This window comes from Aspergillus vadensis, assembly GCF_003184925.1.
Source record: "Aspergillus vadensis CBS 113365 unplaced genomic scaffold BO88scaffold_7, whole genome shotgun sequence".
In the NCBI taxonomy this organism is placed as follows: domain Eukaryota; kingdom Fungi; phylum Ascomycota; class Eurotiomycetes; order Eurotiales; family Aspergillaceae; genus Aspergillus; species Aspergillus vadensis.
The window spans coordinates 224529-247729 of record NW_020292045.1 but is presented as its reverse complement, the minus strand read 5'-3'; the positions used below and the strand labels follow the sequence as shown (position 1 = coordinate 247729).

General features: G+C 52.3%; 10 protein-coding genes and 1 non-coding gene across 11 annotated transcripts; 6 read left to right on the top strand and 5 right to left on the bottom strand.

The window, feature by feature from the left end:
- Positions 1–144: 144 nt before the first annotated feature.
- On the top strand, positions 145–2404 carry BO88DRAFT_403561 (sulfite oxidase; the record flags this gene model as incomplete). The annotated part of the gene is made up of 2 exons (XM_025706395.1): positions 145–691; positions 768–2404. Coding segments are annotated over exons 1-2 (1697 nt in total), but the record flags the coding sequence as incomplete, so codon positions are not given.
- A 1372-nt stretch (positions 2405–3776) lies between these two features.
- BO88DRAFT_385304 (uncharacterized protein) lies at positions 3777–5055 on the bottom strand (the record flags this gene model as incomplete). Its single annotated transcript, XM_025704735.1, has 4 exons — positions 3777–4311; positions 4413–4536; positions 4595–4916; positions 4995–5055. 4 exons carry the CDS (start codon positions 5053–5055, stop codon positions 3925–3927), a joined length of 894 nt encoding a protein of 297 aa, XP_025564381.1. The 3' UTR covers positions 3777–3924.
- Positions 5056–6377: 1322 nt separating this feature from the next.
- On the bottom strand, positions 6378–7866 carry ergS (the record flags this gene model as incomplete). Its single annotated transcript, XM_025704734.1, has 1 exon — positions 6378–7866. The coding sequence occupies exon 1, from the start codon at positions 7809–7811 to the stop codon at positions 6378–6380; it is 1434 nt and encodes a 477-aa protein (XP_025564380.1). The 5' UTR covers positions 7812–7866.
- A 1038-nt stretch (positions 7867–8904) lies between these two features.
- BO88DRAFT_403558 (GNAT family N-acetyltransferase) lies at positions 8905–9835 on the top strand. The gene is made up of 2 exons (XM_025706394.1): positions 8905–9510; positions 9564–9835. Exons 1-2 carry the CDS (start codon positions 8982–8984, stop codon positions 9791–9793), a joined length of 759 nt encoding a protein of 252 aa, XP_025564379.1. The 5' UTR covers positions 8905–8981; the 3' UTR covers positions 9794–9835.
- A 272-nt stretch (positions 9836–10107) lies between these two features.
- On the top strand, positions 10108–12275 carry BO88DRAFT_403555 (uncharacterized protein). Its single transcript, XM_025706393.1, has one exon. The coding sequence runs from the start codon at positions 10133–10135 to the stop codon at positions 12023–12025; it is 1893 nt and encodes a 630-aa protein (XP_025564378.1). The 5' UTR covers positions 10108–10132; the 3' UTR covers positions 12026–12275.
- On the bottom strand, positions 12276–14946 carry BO88DRAFT_403554 (uncharacterized protein). The gene is made up of 2 exons (XM_025706392.1): positions 13460–14946; positions 12276–13408 (listed from the first exon to the last, which is right to left on the bottom strand). Exons 1-2 carry the CDS (start codon positions 14829–14831, stop codon positions 12381–12383), a joined length of 2400 nt encoding a protein of 799 aa, XP_025564377.1. The 5' UTR covers positions 14832–14946; the 3' UTR covers positions 12276–12380.
- A 362-nt stretch (positions 14947–15308) lies between these two features.
- Positions 15309–16997, bottom strand: BO88DRAFT_337002 (glutamate decarboxylase; the record flags this gene model as incomplete). Its single annotated transcript, XM_025702922.1, has 4 exons — positions 15309–15423; positions 15478–16646; positions 16694–16721; positions 16771–16997. 4 exons carry the CDS (start codon positions 16995–16997, stop codon positions 15309–15311), a joined length of 1539 nt encoding a protein of 512 aa, XP_025564376.1.
- Positions 16998–19943: 2946 nt separating this feature from the next.
- On the top strand, positions 19944–20576 carry BO88DRAFT_251095 (uncharacterized protein). Its single transcript, XM_025702216.1, has one exon. The coding sequence runs from the start codon at positions 20017–20019 to the stop codon at positions 20485–20487; it is 471 nt and encodes a 156-aa protein (XP_025564375.1). The 5' UTR covers positions 19944–20016; the 3' UTR covers positions 20488–20576.
- A 440-nt stretch (positions 20577–21016) lies between these two features.
- On the top strand, positions 21017–21769 carry BO88DRAFT_403551 (uncharacterized protein). The gene has a single exon (XM_025706391.1). The coding sequence runs from the start codon at positions 21309–21311 to the stop codon at positions 21492–21494; it is 186 nt and encodes a 61-aa protein (XP_025564374.1). The 5' UTR covers positions 21017–21308; the 3' UTR covers positions 21495–21769.
- Positions 21770–22666: 897 nt separating this feature from the next.
- Positions 22667–23034, top strand: BO88DRAFT_251083 (uncharacterized protein). The gene has a single exon (XM_025702215.1). It carries the CDS (start codon positions 22760–22762, stop codon positions 22988–22990), a length of 231 nt encoding a protein of 76 aa, XP_025564373.1. The 5' UTR covers positions 22667–22759; the 3' UTR covers positions 22991–23034.
- Positions 22682–22753, bottom strand: BO88DRAFT_t94. The gene has a single exon. It is a non-coding gene; the product is annotated as a tRNA-Arg (tRNA).
- Positions 23035–23201: the final 167 nt, after the last annotated feature.

Here is a 23201-nt window from a genome sequence, read left to right as displayed (position 1 = left end):
TATCTCAATCTGACTCAACCCAGTCAGAAATCACATCTTATCCCCCCTCCCCGCTCAACCCGACAGGTCCGGCGATTCCTCGGACGTAAACACACAACAGGGATATACTAGTATGCTATAGTTAGTTAGTGTGGTCTGTGGTAGTGGTAGTGGTAGTGATAGTCATGAAGTCACCCGTTCCAGCATTCCACCACTCACTAAACCAACCATGTAACTAATCTACATGCATTCCCCCCTCCTTCCCCTCTTTTTCGAATCTGCTGCTTCCGGCGTGTTCCTCCCATACACTACCACTGCAACTAGTACTTTCTGTTCTTGTTATATCTCATCAAGCATATATAACATCCACCATCTACCCACTATCCATCCACATCAACCTCCTCACACATCATAAAAACCCTACATTAATATAACAATAAAGGGCTGCTAATACGGGGAAAAGAGATATGTCCACCCAAACCAGCACCATGACGACCCTAACCGCCCAAATGGACACGACCAACCGACCCGACGAATGGAAGATCGAGCAAGGCATGGCAGGTCACAAACTGCCTATTCTCGATCAATCCGGCCTGGACACCGTGCACATCTACCCGCCGAAGCCGACGCAGCGGTATAAAGATGAGGAGGCGGTGGAGGCAGTCGGGGATCGGAATGAGTTGTTTAAGAGGGAGAAGGAGGGGTGGAAGGGGTAATTATTTCCCTTCTATATTTTACTTTTTGTTATGCATGATGGGATGAATGCTAATAATATATGGTTGGTATAGATACGTGGAATGGGAAAACTACCCCGACAAAAAAGCCAAAGCGCACCGCATCCTCACCTCCCAGACCTTCGACCCCTGTCCGGATTACATGTTCGGTCCTATCCCCGACACCAACCCCGTCCTGACCGGCGAGGACTTCAAGCAATGGCACGCCGCGCTAGGCGGGGAACTTGCCTCCGTGGCGGATGATAGCTGGCGCACTGTGCTCCGGGAGAAACATCCGGATATGTTGCATCTGCTCCAGTTCCCGTATAACGGGGAGCCGCCGAAGCGGCTGGTGACGTCTAAAGTGGTCACGCCGAATCCGCTGCACTTTGTGCGCAATCACGGAGGCATTCCCCTGATTGAGAAGGATAAGTGGAGTCTCCAGCTGGATGGACTGGTCAAGCATCCGAAGAACTATACGTTGGAGGATCTGCAGGATGAGACGCGGTTCCCGCGGATGGAGAAACTCGTGACGATGCAGTGTTCGGGGACGCGGCGGATCGAGCAGATCGCGTTGTATGGGGGCCAGGGCGATGAAGTGCCGCAGGCGCCGTGGGCGGAAGGGGCGATTGGAACGGCGCGGTACGTGGGAATCAGTTTGAAGAAGGTGATTAAGGATTGTGGGGGGTTGATTGCGCCCGCGAAGCATCTGGAGTTGTATGGTGCGGAGACGTATATCAAGGATCTGGAGGCGATGAATTACGTGGTGAGTGTGCCGTGGTCGAAGGTCAAGGCGAACGAGGTGATTCTTGCGTGGGAGATGAATGGGGAGCCATTGCCCAAGATCCATGGTTATCCGTTACGGGTCGTGGTGTTGGGGTATATCGGAGCGCGCAGCGTCAAGTGGCTGTACCGGATCAAGGCGATTGAGAACCCATCCCGAGCTCCTGTGCAGAGCAGGGAATATCTCTACTTCAACCAGCAGGTTGGGAAATATAACCAGCTTCCCACGGATGGGATCCAGATCCAGGAAATGCCGGTCAGTTCGGCGATCATGTCACCCTGGACGAAGCAGGTGATTATTCATGAAGGGAAGATCCGGTGCAAGGGATGGGCGTATTCCGGGGGTGGACGGTGGCCGGAGCGGGTGGAGTTGTCAGCGGATGGAGGGTTCAGTTGGTATGCGGTGCCGCAGGAGAAGTTGTCGAAGAAGGGGAGGTGGACGTGGCGGACATGGGAGATGGAGTTGCCGTGTGATGTTGAGGGTTGGATTGAGATTGTCTGTCGGTGTTGGGATAATTCGTTGAATACCCAGCCGTTGAATGTGCGGGCCGCGTGGAATTGGGGTCTGCATGTGACGTCCTCGGCGCATCGCATTAGTGTGTATAGTGTCAACAAGAGGCATGAGACCACGAGGAAGAAGATCGAGAAGATGGAGCATTTGGGCATTCCTCTTGCCCCGTTGACGTTTTATCAGCCCGTGCCGGGGCAGACACAGGATGAGTATGAGGAGTTTTGGAAGACACATGATCCCAGGGATGCGGATGATTAGATCTGGTGAATTGGTCAGATTGATTAATAGTGAGCGAGTAATAATGCTGTTTTGTCTGCAATATCAACAAAATTTGGCCAGAGTTTTTATTCATGCTGAGGGTCTGTGATGAAGTTAGGTGAATAGTAGTCCAATTCCATAAGACAATGCTCTTCACATTTAACACATTCAATAACAATACCCTTTATCTACCATACCACTATAATAGTATATAGATTGGATTAAAAAAAAGTCCAGTTTCATTATGTGAAAAACTCCGATCTGCTAAAGAGCAGAATCGCAACTTTCCAAAGATCAGGGTTACTAATCTAGTACGCGCCTTGCCTATAAATAGCCTCATCTTCCTGCATTTCACTTAGCAGCATCATCCATTCAATGAATGCCCATTCATGTTCGTATATATTCCAAAAGTATTTGCAGCCTTGATACATAACAGCCCTGCACTCAACGATCTCTAAGTGAATAGATCCACAGTTTGGTGAAAGCCATGACTGGGGCCAACGGGCATTTAAGCCAGCTTCTTGCTCCATCAACGATGATGCCTTTGATTTCAATCATCATCTTCGAGCAATTATACTTGATCCTAGTTCATCACTCTTGAACTTCATCTACCTCATTGCATTACCGCTAAGTTCTGGTACTCGCCCAACATAAAAGGAAGACACTCTACTCCCTTCCATCCTATGGATGCAGAATGTCAACAACAACCACAAACACAGCACTACAGATCATGTCTATCTGTCCTTTATCTATGTGGGACATGGCAGTATTTCTCACTCGGAACGCCATTATGCCGAGTCTGCAATGTCTGAGACACTCGTTCTGGGCCCATCTACAACACAAATATCTACCCATCTTCAGCTCCGATAGCCCGTTCAGCTCCAATAGCCCGTTCAGCTCCGACTGGGACATCAAGGAAGTCAACGCCATCCATGCAATCCCGCTGCTCAATCTTCCACCAAGTCGAACTGTCTGCACTTGATCTTTTTCAAGAGATTGAACGAAGCTCTGGGAAACGAGAGATTCTCCCAGAATCCTTGGTCTGAGAGGTCAACGAGATAATCGAGAGTACAATTGCCAAGCAATCCAGACTATCCTACGTGTCATCAAACCTAGTGATCGGGGAATTTTGTGAGAAGTATACATGGAACGCTATTCTATATCAGCGCGGCATATCTTTGGCCGGAGTATGTTGGGTCAATAAAGATGGCTCCGCCTGCAGAGATTGCTGTTGGCGTGATCTTGTATGGGGTAGATGATGATCCATTTATTTTTGATAATAGGCTCGGAATAGGCTCTAGGCGTTGAGGTTTTTGGGCACTGATCGGGTACATTGTCAGTGGGGAGGTAAGATCGAATATTGTGGCTGCAGCGATGGATGGGTTGACAGTCTGCCCGATTAGGTGTATACTTCATTGGTCGTGGGGGGGTGGTTGAGGCCAAGGAGAAGTTACATGACATAAAAAGAGGAGTAAGATACTTCAATTAGTTAGGAGGTATCTTGATAGAACTGGGCCTCTCAAAGAACCCGGAGCTTACAAGTAATACAGAAAGTATTCTTATCCCGATGATGCTCCAATTAAACCCACTCAATAACTGTCCTATCCACCATGTAATCCAACGCATCCCAAAACCCAAATAAAGCACCACTGAAAAGTGATAAAGAAAGCTGCAACCCTCTCATGAACCCTCCACCGTGGTAGCAGATTCAGAAAAAATCTTCTGTATAGCGCCAACCTTAGCACTCCCACTCCTTAAGTACCGAAATAGCCTTGAGAGCGCCCGAGTAGCCTCCAACCAGTCGTCCTTCCGGCAGGGATCATATCCTCGCGTAAACTTCAGTTCGAGGTATTCATCATCCGAACATCCCTTTGCGTGTACTCTTTTGATTGTCTCAACAGGGAAGTATCCACGGGCGATGTAGATGTGTGGGCCGTAGAATCCAACCACGAAAACTTCCTGGTCCTGTAATTTCTGGTCGCGGATGCGGATGTTGTTGGCTAGCTGGCCGAGCATGACGCTGTGGACTTCTGCGGTGAATTGGTCCCAGGGTTGTCCTTCGCGCCACTGTAGCTTGTTAGATATTAGAGACATTCATGTCCACATTTGATAAAATTAAGAGAATTGTATGTGGCAATGACAGGATATATATACTAGTATATACGCACCGTAGGACAAGATATTATCGGCCGTCCCTCCTTAAAAGGACCAACCGTCACGTGCGCCAATGGCATGCTGGCGTACTTCTGACGGCCGATCACGTACTTCGATGACGATATCACATTGGGCGTCCTACCATCATAAGTCTTTTATCTCCATATAGTAGGTAGAAATACGAGCGACCACTCACCAGACCTCCAATTTCGGTTCCCTGCTTTTCTCAAGGTACGCATGGACCGTACTCAATAAAAAGTGTAGTATAAAACTTTGTGAGTGATAGTTATCTGGCCGCGCCACTTTCCAGTTCTTTCGGGGCAATACAATCTTCACTTCGGCTGTTATAGGGCCAACGAGGCTCAGTGCTTCTGGGGCCAAAGCATCTTGGTAATTCCAGAAATCCTCGAAAATTACTTTGAATTTGGAATCCTCCGATGGCCAGTCGTACTGGTCATCTCTGTCGGTTACATTGGAGTGGCGATATACCCATGGGATGAGGTTTTCTATGTCTTTTTCTGCGGAGGGAACTTATATTAGATGATGCTGTTCTAGTTTAGAAGAGGTGGGGAGTGAAATACCTTCAAGGTCTTGACTGACGACTCGGGAAATTAGCTGGTTGAGATCAACGACTCGGGTCTGGATGGTGGCGGACATGGTGCTGGGGATGGAGTTATCGAGTAGAGATATAGGAGCGTTTAGTTAGGAAAATGATGGGATCAATCTGTAGGTCGGTTGAAAAATCAAATTCATGTTGTTGATTGATCATGTAAAGAGACTGGGCTGGGAAATGGTTGAAATATTCACCATAGCTAGGCACTTCACCAAACCCTTTGCTGCCTACGGGAGTTACCTACGACCTGATCTTTACCTCCGTGTTGCATGAGACCCTGAGTACATGGTCAGAGTCGTTCCGGCTGATACCTCTCCTAGGATTTGAATAGCTATAATCTGATCCTGTTTCTGGATATTTAGACAAATACTGTCAGTGGTAGGTCAAACCAGGCCTTGACAGGTAACAGTGTGCAGTTTACAACATAGCCACTGCTTATCTGGTTGACGCATGAATGCGCTCTCTGTCGATACTAATAAGATTTGCAGTCCTACAGATTAGTAAGAGACTCTCCAACAGTCAAGCGGACTGGTATGGACACTGTTTGACACAGCGCTCGGATGAGTGTCATTGGGCATCATGGAAAATATTTCCATACCCATTTTGCCGCAACATGCTATTTCATATCAAGATCTAGCAAGAAACATTCAAATCTCGGGAAGTCACGTACAAAATATTGACGAACCAGTTGACATTTCCCCGAACAGTGGCTGTGGCCCAAAAACAATGCATTGCTCTGCTGAACGATGATTCTTATTCTTGACAATACAGATCATGCCGTCGAGTCGAGCACGGGCAGCAAATGAAGCTCCTATAGAGCTGTCAACTGGACGACTGACGATGACTTGGCTATGGCGTAAGCCTCATGATGAGAGACGGGCTCACCGGCTTCTATTCCTTGGCTTGAAGAGCACCTTGCTAAGCTTGAGCATGATAGAGAAGAATTCATAAATGAGACTTGGAAGGGCTTTTTGCCTCACTAGTGGCGAGTAAATCCTAACCCTTACGAGGACTATCCTCAGTATCCCGCATGATTAGCACCCTTATTCACCCACGTCTGGTTTGCATGAGCATTCTTCATGCTGCTTTCCCAGTAACTACTCAATCCATTAATATATCTTATGAACGGATATAGGTTAGGATATCCCATATTTAGTAGTGTGTATCAGGGCGTCTAGTAGTGATGCTTCACACTTGTGACCAGAAGACATATCATATACTCAATTAAACTCATATGCATCTAGATACTATCATGAAAGTCCCCATATACCAAAACATATCATACACGCATCCAAATTTACATCAAAGACAATATAACCCTAAAACATACTTACTTACACCCTCTTCTCCTCTTTTATAAAACTTCCTACCCCCAAACCACCCTCCTAATCCTCACATTCGCAACATGCGTCACCGCCACAACCCCCAACCCACCCCCCGCCCCCGTCAACACCAAAAATAACCTCTCCTCTAAGCCCTCCTCCGTCTTCCACTTATCATAATACGCTTTCTTTCCCTGAATCGACGGCAACCGCTTAAACGCAAACCGATACGCCCCTCTCGCCAAATGCTCCAACGGGCCCCTCAGCCCCCTGACCTCACCCAACTCCTCTAATGGCTCAAACCCCACACTCAAATAACCCACCCCGGCATGCCGACACAGCGCCATCGCAGCGAACATCAACAGATCTGTCAGTCCCTTGGGAGCCGTCGGTAGCGCCACGCACGGATCGATATGGTATCCGTTATTAGCGCCGCAGTAGCGCAGGGCTGCGAAGGCGAGCGGCACGCCGTTTTTATCCTTAGCGTAGATGTAGGTCATGAGGGAGGGGAGTAGAGTCGATGAGAAGGGGGAGGTGTATTCGGTGATGAAGGCTTGGGGAGTAGATGAGGTGTTGCGGGTGGTGCGCCATGTTGTGTATATATCTTGGAGGTCTTTTTCTAATGTGGTATTGCTGCCGGGAATGTATATGTCGAGGGTTATTCCGCCTTTATTTGGGTTCAGTAGTTGTTTGTTTTGTAAAATGAGACGCTTTCCGGTTGATTCGTTGAGGAGGGCGTTGGTGGTGGGATTGAGGACGCGTGAGGTTCCGAAGTGGAGCATTGTCCAATTGTTTTTTGTAGTCGTCTGGGTTTGGCTTTGGGTTTGGGCGTAGTGTGTGAGGCGTGGGCTGGCGCCGAGGAAGGCCATGCCGAGGAGGTGGGATTTGCGATAGGTTTTGAATTCGGAGAGGAGAGATGGGATGTTCTCTTCCGAGCTGATGGGGTCGCCGGCGACTATGGCTGTTTGGTGTACGACTTTGAAGCAGAGCGCGGCGGTGTGTGTGGTGTTGAGGAAGACGGTATAGCTCGGGTCGAGCAGAGACATGTGCGAGACCTGGCTGTGTTTGGCGGCTAAGTGGGTGAGGGTGGTGAGGGTGGAGAGGTTGGTGCAAGGTCCGCCGAGGGTGATGATGCGGTTGGAGGGGAGGGGTGGGAGAGATGAGGATGATGATGAGCGTTTGTGGAGTGAGTCATGGCTGGTGCGGCTGGAGGGGATGCTTTTGATGTCGGAGGTGGAGGCTGATGGGGAGGTGGTGAGGGTGCTGGTGCTGGTGCTGTTGATGCTGAGGTTGCAGTTGATGGTGGATGAGGGCTGAGGAGCCAGAGGATGTTGCACAGGCGCCCAGTGGGCGATGGGACAGCCGAGTCGGGCTTGTAGGAGACGCTCGTACAGCGTCTGTCCGATGGTGTCGGCCAGCAGCACCTTGCGGTTGGACTGCTGGGGTTTCTTCTGCTTGCGGGTGGTAGAAGAGGTCATGTTGGAGTGTTCATATGAAGTGTGTATAATTGATATGGTGCAGTACAGGTTTTCAGATACATATACAGATAGAAAAGGAGAAACAGAAGAGAGCAAGCAGAAGAAGTGCAATTTTACTCAGGACATATAGGAGAAATCGGACAAAGAGGAGACCCTCTAGGCTGCCGTCAGCACAGCCATTGGGCGCAGCGTGTGAGCGAGACGCTGAACTGCCCGAAGCTGTTGATCGGCGCGAACCCTGCCTGTGGGGGCCAGGGACAGTAATTACACGGGAATCGCCGTTATGAGGAAGCCTAATGGCTCTACTTCAGAAGATTGGTTTCATCGTGTGGGAATCGCCGTTGACGACAATGAACTCAAATAGTTGGTACCATCCTTCGGTCTGCCATCACTGACTTCTCTCAATATCCCGTCTCTGTAAATTACAACATCGTGAAGAACTGTCGACCCCTAGAATATGGCTGCCTGGTGTGCTGCATGTTTGTTTCGTCTGGACCCTATTTGTGCCATCCAGGGTACAGCCATTGTGGGGCAACAGGTGTATTTGGGAGCCGTGATTGGCCTGGCGGGCGGTTGCAAAAGCTTAGGGGTCTCGCCTTGCGGACCAGAGGCTTGTTGGTCAGCCCTATATGCAGCTCGGAATCCGCGGGTTGCCAGGCATCTGTAAATCGTTGTGGTGGCTGAGTGTCACAGATTGTGAGTAAGAATGGGCATTACTACGTAATAATGAGTAAAATATAGTGAATTACTATAGATATTAGCCAAAAATTACTGCCTGTGCACAGTAAGCTCGTCCTACACCTATCCCAATATCCTACTAGTCTTACGACTATTGCCTAGTAGCTCAGCTTAGCACAGCTAATACTATTTAGCTACCTAACATAATATTTCGTCACTCTCAATCTTCAACAGTTTCTCGCCAGTTTCATTTTTCCACAACATGATGTCCTAAAGATGGCCCGATCAATCGCATCTCCACACACTCATCTCGGAACGATCTCGGAATCATTCCATCGGAACCACGTGATAGCAGCGAAAAGTGGCAATTTTTTCACAAGAATCAAATGAGTCAAAAAAGCAATTCTCAATTATTTATTTCAAGCTTTGCAAGTCAGCTAGTCGGTCATTAGTGTACCCGATCAGAACCGAAATCATTCCATTATCTTCATCATGCATCGACTGCGTCTCCCCACCATGCCCAAAACATGCATCCGTCCACAGCTGCAAACCCGCCTAATCAGCACCCCCTCACAACCCAAGCCAACCCCCGCACGCTCCCACCAAAAACCTCAGAATGATGACTTGCGCATTCTCCCCGCGACACCCAGTGATAGCCCCGCTATCGCAGATGTCTTCCTGCATGCTTTTTCCGACCCGTTCAATCGACGCATGTTTCCCATCACCGAGGATGTGCGTAGTTTCTGGGTAGACCAGTTCGCGCGCGAGATTGAACAGTCGCGGGCTGCTGCTACTCCCTGCACTGCGTTCTTGAAAGTTACTGCTGGTGAAGAGGGGACGGTAGCTGCGTTTGCCAAATGGTGGTATCCTGTCCCAGCGGGGATGACTTCAGATGGTGAGAAAAATCAAACCAAGACAGTTTGGCCCCCAAGCTCGGATGCCGATCTCTGTGATCGATTCTTTGGTTTGATGAATAGTGAGAAGAAGAGGGTCATGGGAGGGAGGAAAGAGGGGTATTTCTGTGAGTTGTTCATTTCTTACTGTAGTATGACCTGCATCATGCTAATCGCTCAGACCTCGACATGCTGGGCACTCTCCCCCAGTTCAACGGCCGGGGCATCGGATCGAGGTTACTGCGCTGGGGACTGGACCGGGCAGATGAGAAAGGTGTGCCGACTTTCTTGGCTTCCACGCCTGCGGGACGGCCCCTGTATGAGAAGTATGGGTTCGAGGCGGTGGGAGAGTACGAAGTGATTCCGGGATATTTCCAGGCGTCGATGGTGCGGGAAGCAAAGTTTTTATAAATATGATGTGTATAAACACCTGTGTATAATAGAATAGAATTGATCCACTGAATATACGTATACTATCTTAGCGGTGAACCATCATCCAAGGACGCAATCTGCAGCTGCTAACTAGCAGGCCACGTAACCCCAAAAATAGGGCCAACCACGGATGATCGGCTCAGCCCTACAGGGCGGGCCCCACCCCATTTCCCAGGCCCAATCCGGCCAAATAGCCCATCTCCCATCCCCCCCAACCCCTTCCCCCTTCTTCTCTTCCCTCTTCTCTTCTCCTCTCTTCTTCCCTCCTCACCCCATGTCCCTCCCCCATGGTGGTCCAATTCCCACCTCACCACCACCATGTCAACTCCTCCCATCCCCAAGCTCCTCCGCGAGTCGAGCGACCTCACCATCACCTCCGCCTCAACCCCCAGCACAACCACGTCTACCACCACCATCATTCCGACTAATAATGTAACCTACACCCGCGCCCACCGAAAACCATCCACCAAACTCACCATCCTCAATCCATTCCGCAAATGCACCTCACGACAGAAACAAAAATCAAGACGAAAACACAACCACAACTTCCAATTATCTCACCAACCTCTCTTCCGCAACTCCCTCCTCGCCGGCGTCGGCTTCCTCGAACTCGCCAATGCAGCCGACTTCGCCGCCAATGTGTGGAACCAGATCCCCGTTCCGAAATACGCGATGGTCTTTATGGCCATCGGGGGGCCAATCGCCCTCCTCATAACTCTAGTAGCAGCTCGGGACTTTTACCTCAGTTACACGAACGTGCAACTACTCCTGAAAGAGAGGCGGTATCTGCGCGAGTTACTGGACTCTATTACCACCACCACAACAACAACTACAAACACAACAACACAAAATACAACCCCAACCACAACCACAACCACTCACACACAAGCGGAGCTACTACTAAGAAGCAGACTCAGCGTGAACTTCCGCGAACTCGGCACCGAAATCGTCGACCGGATCCTCATGGACGCGCTAATGGGATTCGGTGCGCTTCTCGTCGGCACAGGCACCATCATGGCGATCTTCGGCGCGAATCATCGCGTCTACGTCGCCAGCAACCTGCTCAGTGGATACATAGGCAATGGATTAGCCGCGGTATTTGGACTCGTTAATGCCATTTGGTCGGGGTATTTGGTGGGTAGGTTTCAGGTGTGTTGGAGAAGTTGCCAGAACATCACCAGCACATCCACATCCACAACGACAACAAGGGAAGGTACCGGTAATAATAATAATAATCCTAACCCGGGAGACGAAGAAGATATCGGTATCGAAGAAGTTCGAATGTACCACCACCCATTGAAACTCCGCTTCCGCAGTCTGCAATTCCATGCCCTCGTCAATGGGATTAATGGCCTTGTGGCCGGCGCGGCCAGCATGGTTACCGCCACTATGTGGTATGGGTATGTCGTGTTAATACCGTGTATTGTGAGTCTCATCGCGTGTAATTGGTTTTGGAGGGTTAGGGTGGGGTATGATCGCCCGTTGTTGTCTTCGAGTACTACGTCTGCTTCGTTGTTATCTACTACGGGGGGACGCGGTGGTGGTGGTGGTGGTACAGCTACCCCTACCACCACCAATGCGAATGGGATTGGAAGTGGAGGAAATGGCACTGAAAAAACCGACCTCCTCCTCGACCTCAGCAGCGCAACACATCTCCACCGCATGCTTGCATCAACCACCAAAGATAGTGGGATCCAACTCCCCCGCCACATCCTCAACCGCACAGACCCCTCATCCGTCATGTCCTTCCTCACCCGGAATGGCATGTTCGAGGGCTTCTGCGTCTGGATTGATCATGATAAATCCCTGGAAAGGGGCGTGGAGGATTTACTTGATCTTGACTCTATAACATCCACGTCTGCTACTTCTTCCCCCGGAGGGAAGAATAACAACCACGCCAACACCAATAACATCAATAACGAGAAACCCAACGAGGAAAATAATAATGTTGATGAAGATGAAGAAGAACAAGAAGTGGAACTCTCCCTCACAGCCGACGACTTCCTCACCCTAGCCCGACACAGCGACACTGACATCCTCCTCCGGAAAATGAACGAGTATTTGGATGGGAATGTAGTCCGGGCTGTGGCGTATCGGGAGAGGTTTCTGTTGGAGGTGTTGGGGGTGGTTGTTTATTTGGAAGGGGGTCCTAAGGATGATGGGGATGAGGAGGTGCAGAGGAAGAGGAGGTGGTGGTTTGGGTGTTTATAACCTTGTTGGTTGGGGGTTGGATGTTGTTAATGAGGAGTAGTGAGATACTTACTACTGTAGTACCTGGTGTATTATGTGAGATCATGGATGTGCTGGACACAGATGGTGGTGTGTGGTGGTGGTGGTGTGTGTGCATGCTTGCGTGCATTGACTTGTTGTTCTTTCGCTATGGGTATGTATGCTGTATATGCTGGCATAGAATAGATTAATATTGGTGTGGATTGGATGGGATTGGATGGATGGATGGATTGGGTAATGTACTACTAATAATAATAATGCATCATGTCATCATATCATATCATATCATATCATTCTTTGATATTCTCTATCGTAACTTCTGTATGTAGCAGGGACATCACTCTACATATACAGGCGCCTTCACCAATACATTCATCGGTCCTCTTCCTCTCACTTCCGCCGTCACAAAGGACGAAAATCGGATACGTCCCGGTCCGCGCTCGCGCTCCTCTCGAGTCTCCCCGGCTGGAGCGGACGGTCCTGGACGCCGTCCCATCAACGAGCTGAACACCGACCGCATACGCTGCTCCCGCTGTGGCGGTCCCGTGTCGCCTCCCTCTGTCTCGTCCGGGCCCTCTGCCCGCTCTTGCTCGGCGGAGCCACCAGACTCGGTCCGCACATGGGTCAGTGGTGGCAGTCCCGTCTCGACCTTCATGGTACCCTCCTGGACGACTGTGCCTGGGAGGATGTACTCGACGCAAATGTCGCGCGACTCCAGCGGGATCTTCTCGGCAATGCCCACGGCGTTCTCCACGATCATGCGCGCCCCGTTGTCCAGCCCCGGCGGCGGCGGGTCGTGCAAGTGTGCTACCAGCGTCGCTACCAGGCTGTTGATCAGTCGGTCGATGAGCTGGGCCCGGTACTCGTCCGCCTGCGGACCCTGCAGGTTCGTGAGCCCGTCCAGTGTGGTGCGCCGCCAGTTGGAGATGCGCGCGATTGCATTCTCCTTGTCTTCCTCTGTAGACGGCTGCGCTTGCTGTCGTCGCAGGTTCATCTCGATGCTTTTCAGCTGTCGGCTGAAGGTGGGCTCCAAGGCTGGGTGGAAGTAGCGCTCGAACAGTTCCTCGACTAACCACCGGCTCACCACCGCCCGGCCGATCGCGGTCATCTCTTTGGTGCCTGTGGTGTGTGCGTCGTCATTGACGAACCCGTTCAGCCAGGAGGGCAGCGTCGCCCAGTCCTTACGGATGGAAAAGGCTAGATCTTTGATCGCACCGTCCAGTCGACCGAACCGATTGGCATACTCGTTGTCGTCCAGTACGGTGCGGGACACGGCCATTCGTTGGTGTGCTACGGTATTCTGAAGGTGCTGTACCTGCGCTTCCTTTTCGAAATAGTAACGCTTAACCTTGGAGTATTTCGCCTCTGCATTTGATTAGCGATGGTTCATCCACAGCGGCGGCAGCAGCTACTTACGAAGCTCATCATGCTTCTGGACTAGAGCCCGCACATCTATCTCGGCATCCTCACGATCACGTCGGCTATCACGCGAACTGGGCGTGTTCCGGCCCTGCTCTGGGGTCGACGCGGTATTGTTCCGGAAGCCAGCTTCCGGATAAGGGGAATGCCCAGGGACAGGAGACTGTCCTGGGGGCGCGGATGGACGGTCGGGCATGCCACTGGCAACCGTGTCTGGATGAACGGGGAGAGGACGTAATGGTGAAGGGGGCCCAAGGGATTGGCGGGAAGAAGGTCGAGGGCCGACCGTGGGGTCCAGTTGGGGCGGTGTTGGGGCCAAGTCAGCGGGCTGTCGGGACGGCTCCACCGGTGACGGGCGAGTCAGATGTTCCAGCAGGCCGCTGTCGGTATTGGAGCGTTGGACGGAAGGATGCGGTGAACGAGGAGGTCGGGTGTCGAGCGTCGGCGTCGGACCTGTGTTCTGCGGCATGGGTGATCGACTCGCTGGCTGCTGTTGTGCTTGAGGGTGGTTCCGCGGAGGCTGAACCGGAGATTCTGCAGGAGTATGGGACGGCGTCGGAGTTTGTGATTGGGGCTGAGGCTGAGGTGCCTGACCCTGAATTGACGCCGGCGGTTGCTGCTGCTGCGGTTGTTGTTGTTGCGGCGGTTGTTGGGGTCGACGGGCTTGAGGAACCTTGGGCCACGGGGCGTCTAATTCATGCTCTCTCGACCAAGAGGTTCCCGGGCGGCGTTCGGACGTGGTGTCTATGGACAACGGTCGCTGTTGTTTGGAGGATCGACCCGTGGAGATTTTCTTGACCGAGCGGCTGCGCTGCAGAATTCCGGACTGGTCGCGCGCGGCTGCAGACGAGTGAAGCGAGAAGAGACTGCGACGGGATTTGCGAGGTTCTGGCTCGACAGGTTGTAGTGGCTCGGGTGGCAGCGGCCACGACTGATGGAGAGGGTCAGCATCGAGGATAGGTGTAGGGGACGCTGGTCGTACCGGAGTGTTGTCGTTACTGTTGTTGCCTCGCGGGCTGGTATGACGCTGGCTTTTGGAGCGACGCAGGGGATGGGTGGAAAATTCCTGAGTATTATTGTCGTGTTGATAGAGTTGCGGAGAGGCACCTGGCGTGGTGGAGGTGGAAGTAGAAGCGATGGTGTTGGTGGTGTTGACAGCAGTGGAAGAAGGCGGGGAGGTGGTGTTGGTGTTGGTGGTGGAGGATGCAGTGACAGGCAATGGAGGGAGTCGCTCGCGGGAGGTGGAGACGGAGAAACGACGGTCGAGATCGTCGTCGGGGTAGACGCCAGGGGCAGCGGGCAGATGCTCGACAGATCGGAATGCAGACGCGGCAGCAGACGGCTTGTGCTTACGGCGAAAGAGGGGCATGGAGAAGGGTGAGGGAGAGGGAATTGATGGGAGTGAGGGAAGGGGAAGAGAGAGGAAGGGGGAAAAAAAAGTAAGACGGAGAGAAAAGAAGGAAGAAACGGAAGAGGAAGAGGGGAGAGAGATAGTCCAATGCAGGATGAGATGGGATTCAATAAAGAAAGTGAGCCATTGGGTCCGGGCGGCCCCAAGGCGGGCTAAATTGCACAGCCATTGGACTCGAGGCCAAACAACTACTTGATAGTACAAGGCTGGTGCTGACGGTCGCCCTCTAGCTGCAGTCCAAAGCCTCGCCTCCACGTTTCACCATTACTAGTAAGTACTAAGTAGCATGGGAGATCCACCGTCAACACTGTGAATGTCTGATTTCATTCGCATTCATGTATCGGAGATGTCTAGCATCATTGTATCCGTGTTATGTCCATGCCTCATATACAGTCCATGTTCACCATCCTCCACTGTCATCTAACAGAGTCTACTCTAACACACACCGTGGGTCTTGCCATGCTTGCCCTGCAAGGAATGGCTCTCGTTCTTGTAGTGAGGGTGCACATGCTTGGACTTGTGCGAGTTGGTCGAGTGCACCCGAACATGACTACTTCCGTTAGCAATTGCTCAGATCGACACCATTCTCATCCAGGAAACTTACTGAGTGTACCGCTCCAACATCGCCTTGTCCATGTCGCCGAGCGTCTTCAAGGCCAGCTTAATGTCCGCCAGCAGCGCATCGCACCGGTTCTTGCTAAAGTCCTCGCGCACCACCACCCGCATCAGCTTCAGCGAGTTGCTGTTAGGCGCCATCGTGTACGCCGGCACGATCCACCCGCGCTCACGCAGCTGGTGCGCCAGCGCAAACTCGTCAAACTGCTCCGAGTCGCGGTCCGCCGGCAGCCGGAACGCCACCAGCGGCAGGCCCTTGCCGCCGCGCTCGCTCATGATCACAAAGCCCAGCTGCTCCAGCTGCTCGGCTAAGTAGTCGGCAGTGCGTGTGATGTTCGTCATGATCGACCGGTAGCCCCGCTTGCCCAGTCGGATCATCTGGTAGTACTGTCCAATGACCTGCGACGCGCCCTTGGAGAAGTTCAGCGTGAAGCTGGCCTGCTCGGCTCCCAGGTAGTTGATGTTGAAGATCAGCTCCTTGGGCAGGTATTCGGGCGAGCGCCAGACGACCCAACCAACACCGGGGTACACCAGTCCATACTTGTGACCAGACACGTTGATGGACACCACCTTGGACAGACGGAAGTCCCACTCCAAGTTGGGGGCAACGAAGGGAGCGACGAAACCACCACTAGCGGCATCGACGTGGATGGGGCAGTCAATGCCCCGCTCGACGAGGAGGTCGTTGATGGCCTTGACGTCCTCGTACTCACCGGTGTAGGTGGTTCCCAGGATAGCGCAGATACCAATAGTGTTCTCGTCGACCAGGTCGACAGCCTGCTTGGGGTCAATCACGTAGCGATCCTCCGTGCAGTAGACGTAGCGCTCCTCAACATCGAAGTAGCGGGCGGCCTTCTCCCAGCACACCTGGACGGCACTGTTCATGACAATGTTGGGCCTGGAGGCATCCTTGCCCTCCGCCTTGCGCTTGTTCTGCCACCGTCTCTTCATGGCCAAGGTGCCCAGCATGATGGCCTCGGAGGAACCGATGGTAGAGGTACCCATGGGGTGTTCGTCATCACTGTCGGTGGGAGCGTTGAACAGACGGGCAATCATGTTCACACAGCGGTTCTGGATCTCGGCGGACTGGGGGTATTCCTCGTAGTCGATGAAGTTCTTGCTGAAGGACTCGGTCATGAGCTTCTCAACTTCCTCTTCCTACTCGAATTAGCATTATTTTGAGATCCTAGAAGCAAGACACATACCATGTAGGTCGTCACGAAACTCGCAAGGCTGTGAAGGGATTAGCCTTTCGTCATATCTTGCTATCGACCGAACCTACTTGAGCATGGGGTTTCCATCCAGACTGAGCTCATCCTTGATCATACGGTAGGCCACCTCGCGAGGCATCTCCCGCTCCGGCATCTCCGTCGAGGGCAGCTGCTCCGTAGCGAAACGAGTGCCGTAGACGCTGGAGTAGAAGGCATCATCCTCAAGCTGGATGGAGTCGACCCGTTCAGCGGTCTTCTCGACATCTCTGTCACGCTTAACCTGAGCAAGATGAACCATTGTGCCGAATTAAATGTGGTAAATGTGGATGAACAGGAAGAAGAGAGAAGAAAGCGATGCTAGAAAACAGCGACAGGAAAAGGGGGAGCGCAGTGTTGTAAATAAGAGAAAGGAGGGGCGCAACAGCAGGCTCCCACGATCAGCCAACGGCCGTCAATCCAGTTAGCTCATTGAAACTGTCCCCCCTGCTCCCTGTTCTGGCCTGCCGCAACATCCGTCAGCTCACACAACACGGGAGGAGGGAACAGCCACTCGTTGGCTGTTGTCCTCAGCCCCGAGAGGTGGCAGCCACTCATGGCGCCCCTTTCCTGTAGCTCAGACACAGTCCTAAATCCCAGACTAGTGCTGGAGACGCCCATCGCCAGTGACGGAGGGATGAAGGAGTGGGGATCGAGGTTTGGGACCCCTCCCTCGTGTGATCGGATGGGCGAATCATCAGACAGTGACCAGGGACACGGCGCTAAAGCTTAAGGAAAGCTTGGCCTGGATCGGTCGGCAACCGGTGGGAATTGTCTCAGCCACGATGGGAATGGAGTCAGGATGGAGACTGATTCACCCAAAAGTCCGAAAGAGGGGAAGACGAGGACGAAAGGGAGGCGCGAATTCCCTCATCGTGGGGCGGCAAGTGGAGGGGCTGACGGAGGGATCGGCCAAGGTAAGTGATAGCAAGTGATATCATCGCTGACTAGCCGATCGAAGTATCCCCTTTCTTGGAAGGCCTTGGAAGGATCATCAGAATATCATCAGAGTAGAAAAGAGAAAAGATTGCGGCTGTGGTGGAGAGGAAATAAACTCGCCCAGAAAATAGTGGCGAGTTTGAAGGGAAGCTATTGATGGAGCTGTTGAAAGAGGTGGAAGCAGTGGAAGAAGTGGAAGAGAGGTGACGGGGAATTCTTTTCCTGGTGGTCCCAACTAAACCCAAAGTGAGTCGGGTTTGTCCCTCGTAATAATTAATTAAAATCCGATAACCACTGCCGACATCCTCGTCGCTGCAAATGGCGGTGAATTGCCGTGATGTGTTGTCCTTTTTGGCAACTATCCACTCTTTGGAATAGCTTCGCCAAGTGCCCAGGTTGGCAGCTCCCAGCCATCACCCCGTACTTACTTGCTATACGTCTACATCGCTCACTGATAAAAAGATAAAGAAGTATCCCGGTCTCCTCCGGAACCACCACATCAAAATCAATAATCAGAATCATCACATTTCCCCTCCATTACCATTAAGCCAATTACATACACTTCGTCCCAGTCTCGGCCCATGCAGCCAGCCCAGATGAACATGAACATCAACATGAACGTGAACGTGAACGTGAACATGAACCATACGTCCGTCCGAAATACAAAATAGCGCTTTGCAGCATCCCAGTCAGAAAGCCCAGCCCAGCCCAATCAAGCAATCAATCAAGCAATCCTATCCCTGGTGGTATCCTGTCCTGGCCATTCATATCGTACACCCGCCATCCATCATCATACTAAGGCGTTATGTTATCTCTGGTATCTTTCTGCCTAGCCTGAATCTGTTTTTCTTCTTTTTTTCTTATCCCTGATTCCATAATTTTTTTTTATTGGGTTTTGTGTTTGGCTTTTTTAATATCCATCACTCCATGTAATCATCCATGTTGGGGTATCAGCAATATGGGCTCCTGGGCCGGCAACCGCTCGCCAAAGGAGCCAAAAGTTCATTCCGGAGAACACCTCCGGCAAGAAAAGCGCAGAGAAACAAGGCAGAACTTTAGTTCTTCTCACCCTTGATCTTGCGCTTGAGCCAGGCGAAAAGTCCGCTCTTGCGCTTCTCGGCCTTGCTGCTTTCCGACTTCGCAGTCTCCTGGGGCTTGACGGCCTCGCCCTTGGCAGTATCCTTGGCTTGCTCAACGCTCGTCTTGCCTTCCTCAGCCTTCGGGGCAGCAGCGCCCGCTTGCTGGGTCTCTTGTCCGACTTGAGCGGCTTCGGGCTTAGCAGCAGAGGTCCCTTCCGCCTGAGGCTCCGACTTGACCTCCTCGGCCTTCTGGGCAGCAGCGCCTTCCTCTTTCTGAACAGCCGAAACTCCTTGGGTGGCCGAGGTCTCGGTCTTCTGGGCCTCCTGGGGCTTCGTGTCCTTGATTGTAGAGGGAACAGCGCTGAGGCGCTTGGAAGTCTCTGGTTCCTTGGTCGCCGGCTCCTTGTCTTCCGCAACCTTCAGGGGCTGTTCCGCCTCAGAGGCCGTGGGTGCAGCAGTGCTCTCCACAGTCTTATCCGCTGCTTTGCTCTCACGTCCAGTGGGTCTGATGATGGTGCTGGGAACAACTGCAATAGGCTCGCTGTCTGCGGCTGCGGTCGGGGCCTTGGTCGCCGTCGCTGGCTCCGGCTGTGTCACCTCGGTTGTCTGCTTGGCGCTGCCACTACTCTCAGGCACTTCAGAGGGAGCGATGGCTGCAGCAGTCTCGGGCTTGGTAGAAGCTTCCACTGGGGCGACAGCGGTGGTGTCAGCGGCCGCGCTGGATGGGGCTTCGGTAACCTTGGCCGGGGCGGCCTCGGTAGTCTGAGGCACTGTCGTTCTGGACGTAGCTCCAGCATCCTTGTCCGTCGCAGCAAGCCCGGCAACTTCCAAGTCCTTCGACGCCTTATCAGCGGAGCCAGCACCAAGCCCCGGGACAACCTGTGGCTGCACAGTGGTGCCAGTAGGAACCGGAACAGTGTCTGCGGCTGCTGCCTTCTCGGTGGCAATGACGGGTTCATCTTCCACCTTGGGCATCTTGTGGGGCTTGTGGTCATCCTCCTTGGTGGTGATGCTGCTCTCGTAGGGGCGCTTCACGTGGGCATCGGCGGTCTCGGGCACGAGGGTGCTGGTTCGGACAGGCAGGGTTGTGGTATCTGCATTGGAAGCTTCAAGGGTGGAGGTGGAAGGTAGTACAGCTGGTGATGAACGTTGTCAGCAAACTATCAGCCCTGCGCACAATGCGCACTCATGGGTTACTTACTGGTGCCCTCCTCCACTGTCTCCGCCTGAGCAGTCTTCGTCTGCTGCGCAGCGTCCTCTAAGATGCCATCGTTTATCTTGGGGAACGCGGTATTGACTGCGTTTGAGGCCTCCTCAGTAAAATTGACTGGAGGGGCAGGCGCGGGGACCGGGGCGGCGATGTCAGTAACGGTGGCCTCGGGTGCCGCGGTCACTACAGGAGCAGTCTCGGCAGCGACGGCTTCGCTCTCACCCTTGGCGACAGTTTCAGGGATGGTGGTCTCGGGCGCTGCAGTTACACCAGTGTCTGCACCAGCAGCGACGGCTTCAACTTCGCTTTCGTCCTTGGTAACTGTTTCGGGGACGACAGCCTCAGGCGCAGTGGTGTCAGTGACGCCTGCCTCGGTAGCGACAGCTTCGAGCTCACTGTCGCTCTTGGTGACTGTTTCCTCGACCTCGTTGGCGGGTACACTGTTCCGGAGAGAAAAATGTCAGTGTCATTGTGCGAAACAAGCCTGCGATGACGAAACAACAGCACAATGTGGGTGCGATTGAGTTCTACTCACACATTTTTGGGGGCATCGACTGCTTTCTTCGCGGCAGCGGCAGCACCGCCGCTCTTCTTGCCCTTGTTCTTGTTCTTTCCTCCTTTCTTAGGCATTGTGATGGATTATGCTGTGCCGCAATAATACTGTTAGTGCACTGGCGATGACGACAACGAGTCAATGCAGCAATGGGTGGACAAAACCTACAGTCTGTGCGAACGGAATGGACACGAATCGTGGATGCGAAACGTCGAGGTCGTGCGATTCCGAGAATGGGGATTAAGAACCAACGGCAGATGAAGTGGGAAGTTAGGGGCGGGCTGGTCTGGTATGTTGCCCTGTGGCCCTTTCCGATTGCCTAAATCGATTCGGGGAACGTTAATCCGTGTAGGGCCCGGTCAAGGTGCAATTAATTTGCGGGTAACACTGGACCACCAGCGCTTGGATTGGTTTCGAGCTGCACGCGACCAGTGCAATTCAATGTAGGTAGACCTGTAGCGCGTGTTGTAGTCGAGCTTGCGCCAGTCACACAGGAACAATTTGTGAATGAATGCTTGTGGGAGCGGGGGAATCCAAACGAGGGCGAAAGTCACGCCGCGGTCACATGGGATCGTGTCGAAGGGGAGATTGGAAGGGGCACAGTGCACGCGGATCCAAATATGGGTTGAATTGCGCGTGGATGAGGGTTGCAGATGTTTATTACCTGCAGGCGCCTTCTCCATGGGCTCGGCTTGACTCCCTACAAATCTCCCTCTTCTTCTTTTTCTTCTCCTTCCAACACCCTGCTCTCAGTCATGACTACAAAAGAGACAACAATCACGTTGGCCAGCCATGATGGCAGTTGCTATTCTGCACCAGACCGAACCCAGCTCATGCGCTGCTTGCGGCTTCTACAGGAATGGCAGGAATGGCAATTACGAAGCGATTGAGTGTCAAGCAAGCAGTATGGCAGCTGGAGCTGGCGCACATCCCCCTGATTCCGGCGAGTCGGATCTGTACCTGCAGCTTGGGGCTTAACAAGCCATGTTAAGCGGACTAATTCCCAAGCTTGCAGACGATCCCATCCCGCCCCAGCGGGACCTGAGTTTATCCGAGGCGAGCCGTCCGCACAAGGCAAGGTCTCACTTGACCGGAGCTAAGTACTTTGCGATACATAGTACAATGCCTTTGTGCATGCATTGGCTTAATAGCCAATTAATGAGAGGTCGAACTTGCAGGATATCTATTGACCACTAACCAAACTATCAGGATACTAATCAACCACAAATTTGAGTCTGCTGCTACACAATACAGCTTACAATCAACCATTCCTATTATTACTGCAAGGTACTTTGTAGACACAGAAGGTACGGTGACACCCGCGCCCGTGTCCGATCGGTCGATTGCATCATGAGGCATGCCGTCGGGTCCAGGATCGGCCAAACCCGGAAAGGGAATGAAAGGTTTAGGAACCGTTTCCGGTCGACATGCCAGCCGTCGTCGTGTCCTTGACCATTTCAGTAGTGAAAGCCAAGACCTAGCCATCTGCTTGAAATAGACACTGTACACTTGTATAGCTTTAACTTTCTACACAGTCCAACATAGGTAACTCTCACGTGCCTCAATATGACACAACCCACCACACAGAAACGTCTAGTATATATTAAGTAGCTCGAGCTGAAACGGCCCAAACCGGCAGCGCAAGGTGGCCAGGCCACTACTACGTACTTAGTACTATGTTAGTACACTTCGCATCCCTTACCGATGACAAGTGGCCAAATCGTCAACTTCTTTCCTCTGCGCCCCAACTATCGAGAACGTATGTAACATGTATACATGCCCGAAGACGTAAGTTTACGGGCGAACATGACGGAAGGATCATGTCTGGGGAGAAGGAGGGAGGCAAAACCCGGGGGTGAGTGGTCTGCCATGATGACATCATGGAAGGGAGGGCGTAAGTTAGTTTCTTCATGGTGGTTGTTGCAATGCCACGCCGAGCGTGGTGACGGCCCAACAACGTGCCAGGTTTGGCTGGAACCCCTTGCGTCTCACACAATCTTTTTAAGTTTCAGTTCGTCGTTGGGTTATGCTGTACGATTTCATATACTGCGTGCCTGACGATGGCAGAAAAAGAGAAAAAGATATATCAAGTGGGTAGGCACTTGGGCATACCCTGGGTTGCATACTTCATAGTAATGAAGTAGAAGGATGGGGGCAAAAAAGAATGACCTACGCAGGACTCGAACCTGCAATCTCTTGATCCGTAGTCAAGCGCCTTACCATTGGGCCAGCAGGCCAATTTGATGAAAGATGGCTGTGATAATTTGCTAGATGAGTCAAAAATAGCCGTTTTGGTCACCGGAAGTACCGTGCCGAGTGGGGGCGACTCCGAACCACCTTCAGCGGGGCAGTCGGAATCCACGATTATGCCAGCGATATCATTCGTGCAATTACTTATCGTCCATGGGTGGTTCTTTATCTCATTAGTCAAACCGTTTGCTACTGTGTTCGTACTAGTTACTTGTCTGAGATGAGAACCTCTGTCCCAGTGGCACCGCACTGTTCTCGGTTCCGGCGACTGACGTGGGATAGTTACTACCAAGTCATCTGGCGCCCCCCAGCCTATCTACATCCGACAGCAAACAGAAAGAAGCATCCAGCTTCCAGCCTCCCATGAGGGAACGAATGATGATTGATGCCGGGGGGTCGCAGGGTTACATCCCGATCGCTACGAGGGGAAGACAA

Excerpts from the sequence above, each read along its gene's own strand:
- BO88DRAFT_251083 (XM_025702215.1), top strand. The coding sequence starts at position 22,760 with ATGAAAGATGGCTGTGATAATTTGCTAGATGAGTCAAAAATAGCCGTT.
- BO88DRAFT_403555 (XM_025706393.1), top strand. The coding sequence starts at position 10,133 with ATGTCAACTCCTCCCATCCCCAAGCTCCTCCGCGAGTCGAGCGACCTC.
- BO88DRAFT_403554 (XM_025706392.1), bottom strand. The coding sequence starts at position 14,831 with ATGCCCCTCTTTCGCCGTAAGCACAAGCCGTCTGCTGCCGCGTCTGCA. Across the intron at positions 13,409-13,459 it reads CCAGAAGCATGATGAGCTTC|AGGCGAAATACTCCAAGGTT; the intron begins GTAAGTAGCTGC and ends AATCAAATGCAG.
- BO88DRAFT_403551 (XM_025706391.1), top strand. The coding sequence starts at position 21,309 with ATGATGGCAGTTGCTATTCTGCACCAGACCGAACCCAGCTCATGCGCT.
- BO88DRAFT_403558 (XM_025706394.1), top strand. The coding sequence starts at position 8,982 with ATGCATCGACTGCGTCTCCCCACCATGCCCAAAACATGCATCCGTCCA. Across the intron at positions 9,511-9,563 it reads GAGGAAAGAGGGGTATTTCT|ACCTCGACATGCTGGGCACT; the intron begins GTGAGTTGTTCA and ends CTAATCGCTCAG.
- BO88DRAFT_251095 (XM_025702216.1), top strand. The coding sequence starts at position 20,017 with ATGCCATCGTTTATCTTGGGGAACGCGGTATTGACTGCGTTTGAGGCC.